This window comes from Strongylocentrotus purpuratus, unplaced genomic scaffold, assembly GCF_000002235.5.
Source record: "Strongylocentrotus purpuratus isolate Spur 01 unplaced genomic scaffold, Spur_5.0 spur5_scaffold_18, whole genome shotgun sequence".
Classification (NCBI taxonomy): Eukaryota; Metazoa; Echinodermata; class Echinoidea; order Camarodonta; family Strongylocentrotidae; genus Strongylocentrotus; species Strongylocentrotus purpuratus.
The window spans coordinates 5,979,277-5,991,792 of NW_022145603.1; the positions used below are offsets into that span (position 1 = coordinate 5,979,277).

Genomic DNA, 12,516 nt, shown 5'->3' on the forward strand with positions numbered 1-12,516 from the left:
ATATCAGCGCATGCGCATGATCGCCTAATATGTAACTACGATAATTTATTTATCATGTTATGTTGCGCGTACGTTAGCGATCGACGCAAGTAATTCAGACATTCAGCCAATCAGAGAGGATTCTTCTGACGCGACTGTGTTTTAATACGCGCTTTAACTTGTATTATCGATCACAAGAAATGTACTATGGCACCCCCATAAGAGGCCATAGACAAGCGCGTAGCCAGGATTTCATTTGAGGGGGGGCGGTAGTGAGCACGCGAAGCGTGCGAATCACTTAAAGAGCGCGCGAAGCGCGCTCCCTAGGGGGGTGGGTGCAGGGAGGGGGGAGATTCCCCCCTCCCGCGCGAAGCGCGGAAGCTTTGAAAGAAGACGATTCGTTGTACCTTTCTCGACTCATAATCCTTGTCTGAATTCAGTCCCTCCCCTCTCTCGCGCGAAGCTTTGACGTTTCATTAAATTATTAGAGAAAGAAGACGATTCGTTGTACCTTTCTCGACTCTTAATCCTTGTCTGAATTCTTCCCCCCCCCCCTCTCGCGCGAAGCTTTGACGTTTCATTAAATTATTAGAGAAAGAAGACGATTCGTTGTACCTTTCCCGACTCATATTTCTTAATTTGAACTCAGTTTCCCCCTTCCCGCGCGAAGCGCGGAAGCTTTGACGATTCATTGTACCGTTCTCGACTCCTTTTCCCTTTTTCTTCCTACGTCCTCTTTCTTTTTTTTCTTCTCTTTCTCTCTCTTTTTTTTTTTTTGGCCGGCGTTTTGGGGGGGGGCGACCGCCCCCACCGCCCCCCCCCCCTGGCTACGCGCCTGGCCATAGAGATTTAAGGGAAACCCTCCAAAAGCAAAAGAAATAAAATATAGATTATTGGAAAATAGAAATGAAGAAAACTTTCATTGGAAAGAGACACACTTTCAATTCATTTAAGGAAATGTTAAACTTTGGAAAGTTTAGAATAAATGATTTCTGTTTTTTAATTTTCTCAATATACAACTTCCAGACTTTCCTTTCTTCTGTACCTTTGCTTTAATTTTTTCCCTTCTTTTTTCTCTTCTTTTCTTTTGTTTGTATGTTCGTTCTATGTTGGTGTGTGTTTTGTATACTGTTGTATTCGTTATGTGTTTAAATGTTGTGTGGGGCGGGGGTAGTAGGTGTTTTCTAACTCTTTCTCTTTTTATATATATATACATTTTTTTTTATCTAAAGGAAATTTAAGAGGAAAACAAAATATTGTGGAAAAGAAATAATTTGAGATTTATAATCAAACTGGTCGAGAAAATAATATAAACTTTATTTGCGATTTTTTTTATTGATGTTGAAAATATAATTTTGTTTATGTGAATATTTTTCATCTGTAAATGTGTAACTTTAGTTGGAACCTTGTATGTAAATGTAATAGTTCATTTGCAAATTTATTAAGACCTATGTTAAAATTATTTTGTTAGATTGTATACAATGTTATAAATTATGTACATTTTTTCTTTATGAGAGAAAGGAATAAAAACCTATGAAAAAAAATGGGAAAATAGGCGCCGTAAGTGGAGGGAAGGGGGGGGGGGGGACAAACAATCTGTTCAGGAGCGAGAAACTCCCCTTTTCACCTCTGATATTTTTGCCCCCTTTTACTTCGACTCGTGCCCCTTTTTTCGTTTTTAATAAAGTCACCTTTTCCTTAAGATAAATGCCCTTTTCCATTTGTTCTAAGAACCGCTTCCATTTCTCTTAAATGCCACTTTTCCCCCTCAAATAAACGCCCCTTTTATTTTGACACGTGCCCCTTCGTAAGAGGACATATTATTTTTTTCTTTGGGTCCCGAAATTTGAAAATTTGACCGATCGACATTCCGTTTCGTTGGGGGGGGGGGGGGGGGGAGAGGGGTAAGGTCATCTTTTTTAGGTCCGTGAGGATTTTAGAAAAAAAAACCTCATAAGGGGGGGGGGGGGGGAGGATACACATAAAACAACTGAAGGGGTTACACCCCCCCCCCCCTGCGTACGCGCATGTCCAGGATGATGTAATCATTATTAATGCTTTTTTAATTTATGTTGAGTTCTAATATCAATCACCAATCACAATTGCTATATATATAATGCGGAGGTATTGCATGAGCATGTGCTGAACTGGGGGAAGTTACGTACCACTGACTTTTGTTAGCTCACTAATTATCAAGGGTGTCGATTTGTATCCGTGTTTGGGGGGGATAATAGGTGCCAAAATATTTTCGGCAATGGATCAAAGCAACCAAGAGGGAGAAGCGTATGGCAGCTAGGTTACACCCCCTCTCCAAGCGCGTAGCCAGGATTCATTTAGGGGCGGTATACACGCGAAGCGCGCTCCCTAGGGGGTTGGGTGCAGGGAGGAGGAGTTCCCCCTAACTTTGACGTTTGATTAAATTATTAGAGAAAGAAGACGATTCGTTGGACCGTTCTCGAGTCTTAATCCTTGTTTGAATAAAGTCTCCCTTCCTCCGCGCGTAGCGCGGAAGCTCTGACGTTTCATTAGATAATTAAAGCTTATCTGCCGTAGTTTACAAGAGGGATTAGACCGCTCTGCAAGGTCACTGGACAGGTGGTTATCTCCAGGCGCGGATCCAGGATTTCTTAGGGGAGGGGGCCAACTTTTTTTTTTTTGCTCCCGAAAATTTGAAAATCGCGCCGGCCGAAAAGTCGCTCAGTGGGGGGGGGGGGGGGGGGGGGGGGGGGGGGGGGGGGGGGGGGGGGGGGGGGGGGGGGGGGGGGGGGGGGGGGGGGGGGGGGGGGGGGGGGTCCTCGAAAATTTTAAAATTTGGGGGGGGCCCCCCCCCCCCCCCCCCCCCCCCCCCCCCCCCCCCCCCCCCCTCTGGATCCGCCACTGGTTATCTCATCAACTCAGCTCTCAGTTAGCATAAGAAAAAGAGGATCATGGGGGACTAACGGTCAGGCATTGTTTGTTATATAGAGGGCGCAAGTAGCTACCAGTAGTGCAGTGGGCCTTTAAAGAAAGAAGACGATTTGATGTACCATTCTCGACTCTTAATCCTTGTCTGAATCAGTTCCCCCCCCCCCCCCCGCGCGAAGCGCGGAAGCTCTGACGTTTCATTAGATTATTAATAGGGGGGGTAAGCGGACACTTTTTTTTTTTGGGGGGGGGGGGTCCTCGAAAATTTTAAAATTTGCCCCCCCCCCCCCCTGGATCCGCCACTGGTTATCTCATCAACTCAGCTCTCAGTTAGCATAAGAAAAAGAGGATCATGGGGGACTAATGGTCAGGCATTGTTTGTTATATAGAGGGCGCAAGTAGCTACCAGTAGTGCAGTGGGCCTTTAAAGAAAGAAGACGATTTGATGTACCATTCTCGACTCTTAATCCTTGTCTGAATCAGTTCCCCCCCCCCCCCCCCGCGAAGCGCGGAAGCTCTGACGTTTCATTAGATTATTAAAGAAAGAAAACGATTCGTTGTACCATTCTCGACTCTAAATCCTTGTCTGAATTCAGTCTCTCTCCCCCCCCCCTTCTCGCGCGAAGCGCTGAAGCTTTGACATTTCAGTAAATTATTAGAGCAAGAAGACGATTCCTCGTACCGTTCTCAACTTTTAATCCTTGTCTGAATTCAGTTTCCCCGCTCCCGCGCGAAGCGCGGAAGCTTTGACGTTTCATTAGATTATTAAAGAAAGAAAGCGATTCGTTGTACCATTCTCGACCACTAATCCTTGTCTGAATTCAGTTCCACGCGCGCAAAGCGCGGAAGCTTTGACGTTTCATTAGATTATTAGAGAAAGAAAACGATTCGTTGTACGGCCATTCTCTAAATCCCGTTGTATGAATTCAGTTTCCCCGCTCCCGCGCGAAGCGCGGAAGCTTTCTCCTTGTCTCCGATCTCATCCCGAAATCGTCAAAGAGTTCATCTATGTTTACACTGTCCAGGATTGTCTGATGTGCATTGCAGATTGCTACTTTTGAGCTTCGCGCTTAACATTTAGCTCGTTGGTTTTTAACGCTGCGTCTTTGCATTTGGCGCACTGCATTTCTATGAGACTATGATGCTGTTGATTGAACAAATTGAATAAATTCATCAATTCCTGATGAAGCTGTATGAGCGAGAATTCAATTTATTCTTGTCTCATTATACGGTTGTCTCATTTACTTCGTATATTATGTATGTATTATGAAAATGAGATAGCAAAATGTGTATATTGATGGTCATCTTGCGAGTAATAACTTCCATTAACTACTCTCATCGGGTTCTCATCATTAACTTTTCTCTTCATTTTTTTTTTATGGTGAATTATTGGGGAAAAATTGTACAGGCCATCCCCCCCCCCCCCCCCCCGGGAACGACACCCATGCTAATGACTGACAGATGATGTCACAGGATGAATGCAGATCTGGAGCATTTTTTTTAAGGTACGTGTAGCTTAATTAGCAGGTCTGAGAAAATTATTTAAAAATCTATGAAACATATTAAGATGTTTAAATAACAAATATTGAGTTGTATGCAGCCCTAGCTGCACACCAACAGGAATTAATCAACTTATATTTGGATGTCACCCGACCCTTAACATGCTAAAAAATTACGTACTAATATTTATACATCTATCTGTTTGCTGATTCTAAATTCCGTAGAATTGCGTGTTCCTAAATGGGTGTATCATAATCTCAAATTAAAATTGAATTGAAATGTTTTCAGTGCTTGAAATTACAGTTCATAAGGTGTAGTTTGTTCTACTTATAATGTGCCAGGTTTTATTTTACATTGGAGACTCTACTAAAAAAAAAAAATAATTTGTCTTCATTTTCCGTTTTTTTTAAAGACATCATAGATTGAATTCTATTGTTATCCGAGCTAACTCTGATCTCTACGGATTTTTCCGTAGAGATCAGTGAGCTAACTTCGCCCGAATCTATAAGCTATATAGTTAGTAGTAGCCGCGCCATCCATCATATCTCAGCTCGTATCTCAGCTCGTTCAAATTGTATTTCTTGAGTCAACTTTGTGCTTGTTTCAACATGGCAGAAGTCTCAGCTGTACGTCAAAATTACCATGGAGAATGTGAAGCTGCCATCAATAAAACGATAAACCACCAACTCACTTCATCCTACAGCTATTTAGCAATGGTAATTACCCGTTGTTAATTGTCCTTTGCCTTTGTTGATGGACTGAGTTGTGGGCTCTAAGCGCATGGAGCGCCATAGCTCAGTCCCTGTTATTGCGGGCAGCGCAGGCAGGCAGGCGCAGGCTAGTCCGCTGCACTATGACTGTGGCTATCGCTGTGCCAGCGCGCCAGCTGGCGCTGGCTGTGTGTGTTTAATAGGAAATGCACACAATGAATTCAAAGCGGTAAGGTTGTAAAGGGGAAGTTCACCCTGACATTATGTTGGTTTTAATAGAAGCAGAAAAATAAGAGAAATAAGTCTTAGCAAGTACTATGAGCTAAAATGAGAAAGCTAAGCATGAAGAACTTTGCGCATTGTCATTGAATCATATTCATAGACCCCTAGCCTAGGTCTAGTTTGCAAGAATCTTCAGGAGGCAGACTTAATCAGAAGAGGAAGAAGAAGAGCGCGCGCTGTAATACATGCACAGTGAGTTTATGCGCTCCCATTGGCTGATCCGCTCGAGTGGCTTCAAATTTAAGTGAGAGAGGGCCTACTTAACTTAAGCGCAACTTAAGTTCAATGGCAAAGTCAATAGGCCTACGTAATATTGCGTCACACCACAGAGATTTTGACATGTCATGCTTTAAACAGGTGACGCACTTCAAACTTTTGCACACACATAAAATAGAAAAAATCGGCGCTAGTTCAGAAGTCCATCCAGACTTTGACCCGGAACTCCGGCGTGGAGATACCCTACTAGGTCTAGTACTAAAAAACATTATGATAATCGACTAAATCTTCATTAATTCATTCAAGTAATGCCTTGTTGGTCATGATTTAAAGTCGTTATTTTTCTTACCTGTTTCGTGTCAATTTTCTTATCTTTTTTGGAGTATTTTTCCTAAAAAACAAAGACTTATTACACGAGATTCATGGCAAAGTGCTGCACAATACAATTGCATACCGTACCGACGGTGGGGTGCGGGCGCGCGTGTGTTAAGTTGGCGACAGTATTGATGAATTGCTTAGATTACAGTCGCTAACAGTAACACATGTATGTTTTAGTAGGGTAACTGATTAGATCGAAAATGCAGACGATTCTTATTTTTAAGATGGAACTTGTCCTCGTTTATGCGGATGATCCTCTTTCTTGGACCAACCCCCCTACTGATTAGCGGGATAATTTCAGTATAACTAATAGAAACATGTGTATGGTTGTTTCCATTGCTCCCTGACAGGCATTCCACTTTGATCGTGCAGATGTTGCTCTGAAGGGTTTCCAGAATTATTTCGAAGCTATGTCAGATTCCAAGAGAAGCCACGCCATGATGCTCCTGAAATACCAGAATGAAAGAGGAGGTCGTATCAAGCTGTCAGATGTCTCTGTAAGTTACTACCCTAAAGAATAAGAACATGATGACAAGGTTTAAGAAATCCTTTTTAGGGAATTTTTCAATTTCAAAGTGTAGAGGTGTCATGGTCTCTTCTTTTTCTTCCGGTTAAGTACAGACTGCCGTTGGCGTATTATCGTACTTATGCTTGTTGAGTGCCCAGATGAATAGTGCAAGTAAAAATCTCATCACAAGTTGATACTACGTGCAGCTAAAAAAACAAAAGAGGCTTAACGAAGCCTCATTTGTTGCATCCCCTGCTTGAAGATCACTAAGGAGTGGATATAGTGGAAAAGTATTAACTGGACTGTGTATCACGGTCATGGTTCAATGCACCAATGCCCTTTGGCGAGGATTTAATCTACATTTCTCACTCTCCACAGTTGTTATAAGATGATGAAGCGGATCCTAATCAAATGATTGGTTGAGAGCGTACACATGACCAGGCATTTATTTTGCCTAACACGTTATTCAAAATACTTATGGCCGGTCATTAGTAAAATCATTTTATAAACAAACAAAAAACATCTTCTAAAACAAATTTTGTTCGGCATTAGTAAAATGACCCACACTTGGTACCCTCGAAACAGTCCAAACACTATCGGCTATCGCCTCGGGCGTGTTGGACTGTTCCAAAGGTAGGCCTACCTAGTGTGGGTAATTTTTACTAATGCCCTCACTGTTGTGTATTATTTGTATTCAATAATACAGTCACAAGAGAGATTTTGATGCTCAAATTTGACGAAGTAACAGATTTTTTTTTAGGAGTTTACCGAATATTGATTTGATTTGTTTGTTCCCAGCAACCGTGCAAGGATGACTGGGGTACTGGACAAGAAGCTATGACTCGGAGTTTAGAAGCAGAGAAGGCTAGCAACCAAGGGTATCTAGACTTATACAATCTAGCTGAGAAGTATGGTGATGAACAGGTAGGGTTTTAAAGATAAAGACCAGTTATGGTCATGCGATTGCATTGTGAAAGAAACGTTGTGAAATCGATCAGAAAAGGTTGATCATCTAGCATAGATTTACTGCAAGGTTCTGGAATCATCAAAATGATAAAAAAAATTGCCCAGTCTTCATAAAGTTACAAGCACTGTACACAGAAAGATGTATATGGGACTACGCACACGTGCGCAACACGTGCGTTTTTATCTCTCACACTGTGAGAGATAAACTAATTTACCAAATATATCAATTAGTAGGCGGTTTCCCGGCAAAATTTGTATCATAATGTACTAATAAGAGCTTCCATTTCATTTTTTTGAAATTGGGGCATTACCAATACTGGTCTTTACCTTTAAAGTGACTTCATAACATTGGTGAAGGTTGATGAAAACACTGTTTATTTTTTTGGATGGAATGTTACTTATTATATTACTTCTACTGTCCTAATTCTCTTACATGCAAAAAATCCTGAAAAAATTATTCAAACCAAGATATTTATACAATCTAGCAGAGAAATATGGTGATGAACAGGTATGGTTTTAAAGTGAACCACTAACATTGTTGAAGGTTGATGAAAAAAATGCATAATCTTTGTATAAAATGTTACTTATTAGGTATATATTCTTTTTACTGAAACTGAACTGAACTGAACTGTCTATCATGCAAAAGATCCTGAAAAAATATTAAAACCACAAAGAATTATCAGAGCCTTTAATGCGGGACTGCACTACTTGCTGCTCTTTACGCCCTCTATATAGCAAACAATGCCTAAGCAGTACCTGTGCGTCCCCCATGATCCCCTTTTTCTGATGTTAATTGAGAGCTGTTTTGATGAGATAACCACCTGTCAGTCACCATGCAGGGAGGTCTAATCCCTCCTGTCCAAATTAGTGCAGATAGGCTTTAAGCAAGCCCTGGAGCCTGTTCACAGGGGACTTTGTGCTTCATACTCTTTCCACATTCCAATTTTGTTTGTCTGATTTTGTTTGTGGACAACTCTGATTCTAGCAACAAAATGAAACGTTGTGATCTTTTGATTACTTGTTGACCATACATTGCGAGACAATCGAATATCACTAGCGATATTATATTTCGATACTTTATCCGCAATGAGTAATATATTTAGCATTAAAGATGATTTGTTTTCTTTCTCTCCTTGCTGCAGCTTGGAGACTTTGTAGAGGATAACTTCTTGGCATCCCAGACAGAATTGATCAAGACAATCGGAGACCACATTTCAAACCTCTCGAAGGTTGGAGCAGGACTAGGAGAGTACCAGTTTGATCATCATCTGGGCAAGAAATAATGCTAGCTAGACCAGGACTAGGTCTACATCCAATCCAGGACCAGTAGACTCTGCATGAAATCATGTGGACCTAGATCTAGATAGATAAGTACAGTAGAGTTTGCACATCACATGCATCCAATCACACAAAAGGCCTTTTGTCTTAAACCTGTGGGCCAACATTTCACAAACGGGATATCAATCGACACTGGGACTAAAATCCTTTTAGAGTAAAATCAAATAACTAATAAGGAAGTTATGATTTTTATGCCTCCGTTACGAAGTAGCCGGAGGCATTATGTTTTCGGGTTGTCCGTCCGTCCGTACGTCCGTACGTACGTACGTACGTACGTCTGTACGTACGTACGTCCCGTTCTCGTGATCGCGTTATCTGAAGAACTGGTTGATGGATTCCTGCCAAACTTTGGTCATGTATGTATCTTGTAGAGCCGATGAACTGATTAGATTTTGGGGTTACGAGGTCAAAGGTCAAAGGTCACAGGGCTCATTATGTATGCAAAACGAGCTCGTGATCGCGTTATCTGAAGAACTGGTTGATGGATTCCTGCCAAACTTTGGTCATGTATGTATCTTGTAGAGCCGATGAACTGATTAGATTTCGGGGTCACGAGGTCAAAGGTCAAAGGTCACAGGGCTCATTATGTATGCAAAACGAGCTCGTGATCGCATTATCTGAAGAACCGATTGATGGATTGCTGCCAAACTTAGGTCATGTATGTTACTTGCAAAGCCAAAAAACTGATTAGATTTTGAGGTCACGAGGTCAAAGGTCAAAGGCCACAGGGCTCATTATGTATGCAAAACGAGCTTGTGATCGCGTTATCTGAAGAACCGATTGATGGATTGCTGCCAAACTTAGGTCATGTATGTTACTTGCAGAGCCGATGAACTGATTAGATGTAGGGGTCACAAGGTCAAAGTTCAAAGATCACAGGGCACATTATGTATGCAAAAACAGCTCGTGATCGCGTTATCTCAAGAACCGATTGATGGATTCCTGCCAACTTAGGTCATGTATGTTTCTTGCAGAGCCAATGAACTGAGTAGATTCTTGGTTCATAAGGTCAAAGGTCATGGGCTCATTATGTATGCAAAAATAGCTTGTAATCACAATATTCTGAAAACCTGTTAATGGATTACAATTGAACTTGAATTTGAAAAATTTCTTCTGTTTTGGTTTGTAAAATTGCTCTATGACGGAGGCATCATTTTCGACTGCGCGCAGTCGAAGTTCCATCTAGTTTTGGTTGAAGTATGAACAACTATTAAACTTGGAAATTCACTACACCAAATGCCAATTTAGTTATCAGTTGGGTACATGTAAAAGTACTAAATGACTCCATCCAAAATAGAAGGTATATAACTATGAATTACTTAGGCTTCCCCCACTCCCCCCCCCCCCCCCCAAAAAAAAAAAAAAAAAATTCTAATAAGGATTACAATAAAAAACTATCAAATTTCAAATCACTGTCTCAGGGTAACTACAGTAGGACAGGCCTTCATGTGCTATGTTTTTCCACTGACTGTATCATGTAAACTGTAAACGACTTCCAAAGCATTCATGAATAGCTACCAACTGTTCCTATTTTTGAGAATGATTCATATTTGTTGGCCTTCTGAAAAGTATCATGAACCTTAATTTCTTTCTTTTTTATGAAAACTTCTGACAGAAAAGCATACGAAATAGACAGTAATTCTAATTTTACCTCAAGAGATTCCTTATTTTTGCTGCGAAGGGTTGTCAGGTATGATATAGTTTGTCCTTATCATATAGGTATATGACTAGTCCTTAAGTTCACTTCAATGAATGTGGACCATTTAGGAAGTTAAGTCGGGATTATCAGAGATATTTTTGCATCATACTGTCTGTGCTGCATATATTTACATCCCATTTGTGCCTTGTCAGATTTATGTATATTCCATTTGATATAAATTCCTCAAAAAAAAAATTCTGCAATTCAAAGCATTGATATCTTTCTAGCTAGTATATTTTCATACTTGATGTTGGTATCATTGAAAAACTTGTTTATTTCCCTTAATGGGATCGTTTAACAATGTTAAATCTGAGATGCACGGCCCTACGTGTTATCAGTGTCTGTGATTTGGTGTTTTATTGAAGCCCTAAAAAAATTACGCTTCAAAATGATCAAGAAGTGCCTCAAAAACGTAAAAATCTTTGAGTGAACGGTTTTACCATAGTCGTTTTCCCTAACAGACTGTAGTGTTATGAAAACCGTTTGGCAAATGGTTTTCAAAATGTGTAATTCCAATCATAAATATCTTGATAATCAAATAGGCGATCGGCTTGTAAAAGTCATGGGGTTCCTGACTGACCTTAAGGTTTATAATTATGATTGCAGCGTGAGCTAAATCCAGGATTTTTTTTCAGAATCTGAGACAAAGTTACCGGATCCCTTTAACAATGATGCCCCATGTGTAATGATAATATATTCATGGAATGTGCAGCACACCTGAATATGGAGCCAATTTGAAGTGAAATGTGGCGAAATGCTCCATACAAATGAAGAATTCACTGTTAAAAAAATTCATCCAACGTGCGATAGCATAACAGGTATACATTCAATCAAAGGTTTGAATAATAAAATATTGATGCCCGAGGACATATCAGCTCGGAACTGTAGTGACACAATATAGTTCCGCGATTATTTGAAGGTTTAAATTGACCTAATGTCAATTATTAGTATTCATATCCTTATTCAGAGTTGCAGTGAGGGAGATGGTTTCTTCACAATTTTCATATCAAATGCAACAGTGACTTCTTTAAAAACCGAATCGTGTAAGGATCGTGGTATAGTTTGTGATGGGCTTTATAAATGATCATGTTAATCTCTTTTTCCATTTACATGTATGTACCTGTATGAAATTACACATGTAAGTGTCACCAATTCAGAATCGCATTGAGGAAGATGGCTTTCATTGATATGTCTATTTAAAATGCAATGTCATCAATTGGAATTAACAGTATTCATGCATGCACCAACTTGATCATTACATCGTAAAATTGCACCAATTCTGACAGTATTTGATATAAAGTGTAAGTAAGTAAGTTCTGTTTTGTAGTTGTTCAATTTGTTTTGATATCTGTAAAGAAATGTCAATTGTACTTGAAATATCTCCACTCTGAAAGTCGAAGATTTTCTTTTCTTTTTAGCGCATTGTTTTCAACCTGTGAACCTATAAATCTGAAAAATGCTGAATTCAATTGTTTGTGTTGATATCTATAACGAAACATAGATTGTACATGTACTTAAAATATCCTCACTCTAAATGACAAATATTTTCTTATCTTTTTTAGCGCATTGTTTTCAAGGGCTGTGAACCTGAAATATGCTGAAGATAATTATTAAACTCGGCTTTACGAGTATTATTCCTGACCTTTACACCTTGAACTGAGTGTGTTATCTTACAACCATTGTCATTTGATCGATTATTTAGCCTTTATTTATAATACATGCTGTACTAGTTAATATAAAAGCTTACAAAGCTACTCAGTGCACTGGAATACGGATGATAGATTGACAATTCCAAATTGTAATTGTCTTGACCTATTTATTTTAGTGTTCATGTAGCCTGTATGAATTTGTTATTTTTTATTTATTTTTGTTAACAAGTCGTTTAAAATGTGTGCATCATTGATAACCTGAAATAATGGTATTCTTTATAGTGTGTTATGGAAACCAATTCCACTTTCCTCCATTAGACATTTTTTTTCATTTATACAACATTATGTTTACAAATGTCCTGGTATTCTTTTCAGGGTGCTTTTTGA

General features: G+C 39.9%; 1 protein-coding gene across 1 annotated transcript; it reads left to right on the top strand.

Annotated features, from left to right (window-relative positions):
* The first annotated feature begins 4,890 nt into the window (after positions 1 to 4,890).
* Positions 4,891 to 8,820, top strand: LOC591499 (soma ferritin). The gene is made up of 4 exons (XM_791059.5): positions 4,891 to 5,099; positions 6,320 to 6,466; positions 7,276 to 7,401; positions 8,586 to 8,820. The coding sequence occupies exons 1-4, from the start codon at positions 4,992 to 4,994 to the stop codon at positions 8,724 to 8,726; spliced, it is 522 nt and encodes a 173-aa protein (XP_796152.2). The 5' UTR covers positions 4,891 to 4,991; the 3' UTR covers positions 8,727 to 8,820.
* The last annotated feature ends 3,696 nt before the right edge of the window (positions 8,821 to 12,516 follow it).

Bases quoted from the DNA above. Each gene is read 5' to 3' on its own strand.
- LOC591499 (XM_791059.5), top strand. From the start codon at position 4,992: ATGGCAGAAGTCTCAGCTGTACGTCAAAATTACCATGGAGAATGTGAA. The intron at 5,100-6,319 runs GTAATTACCCGT...GCTCCCTGACAG, and splicing joins CCTACAGCTATTTAGCAATG to GCATTCCACTTTGATCGTGC. The intron at 7,402-8,585 runs GTAGGGTTTTAA...TCCTTGCTGCAG, and splicing joins AGAAGTATGGTGATGAACAG to CTTGGAGACTTTGTAGAGGA.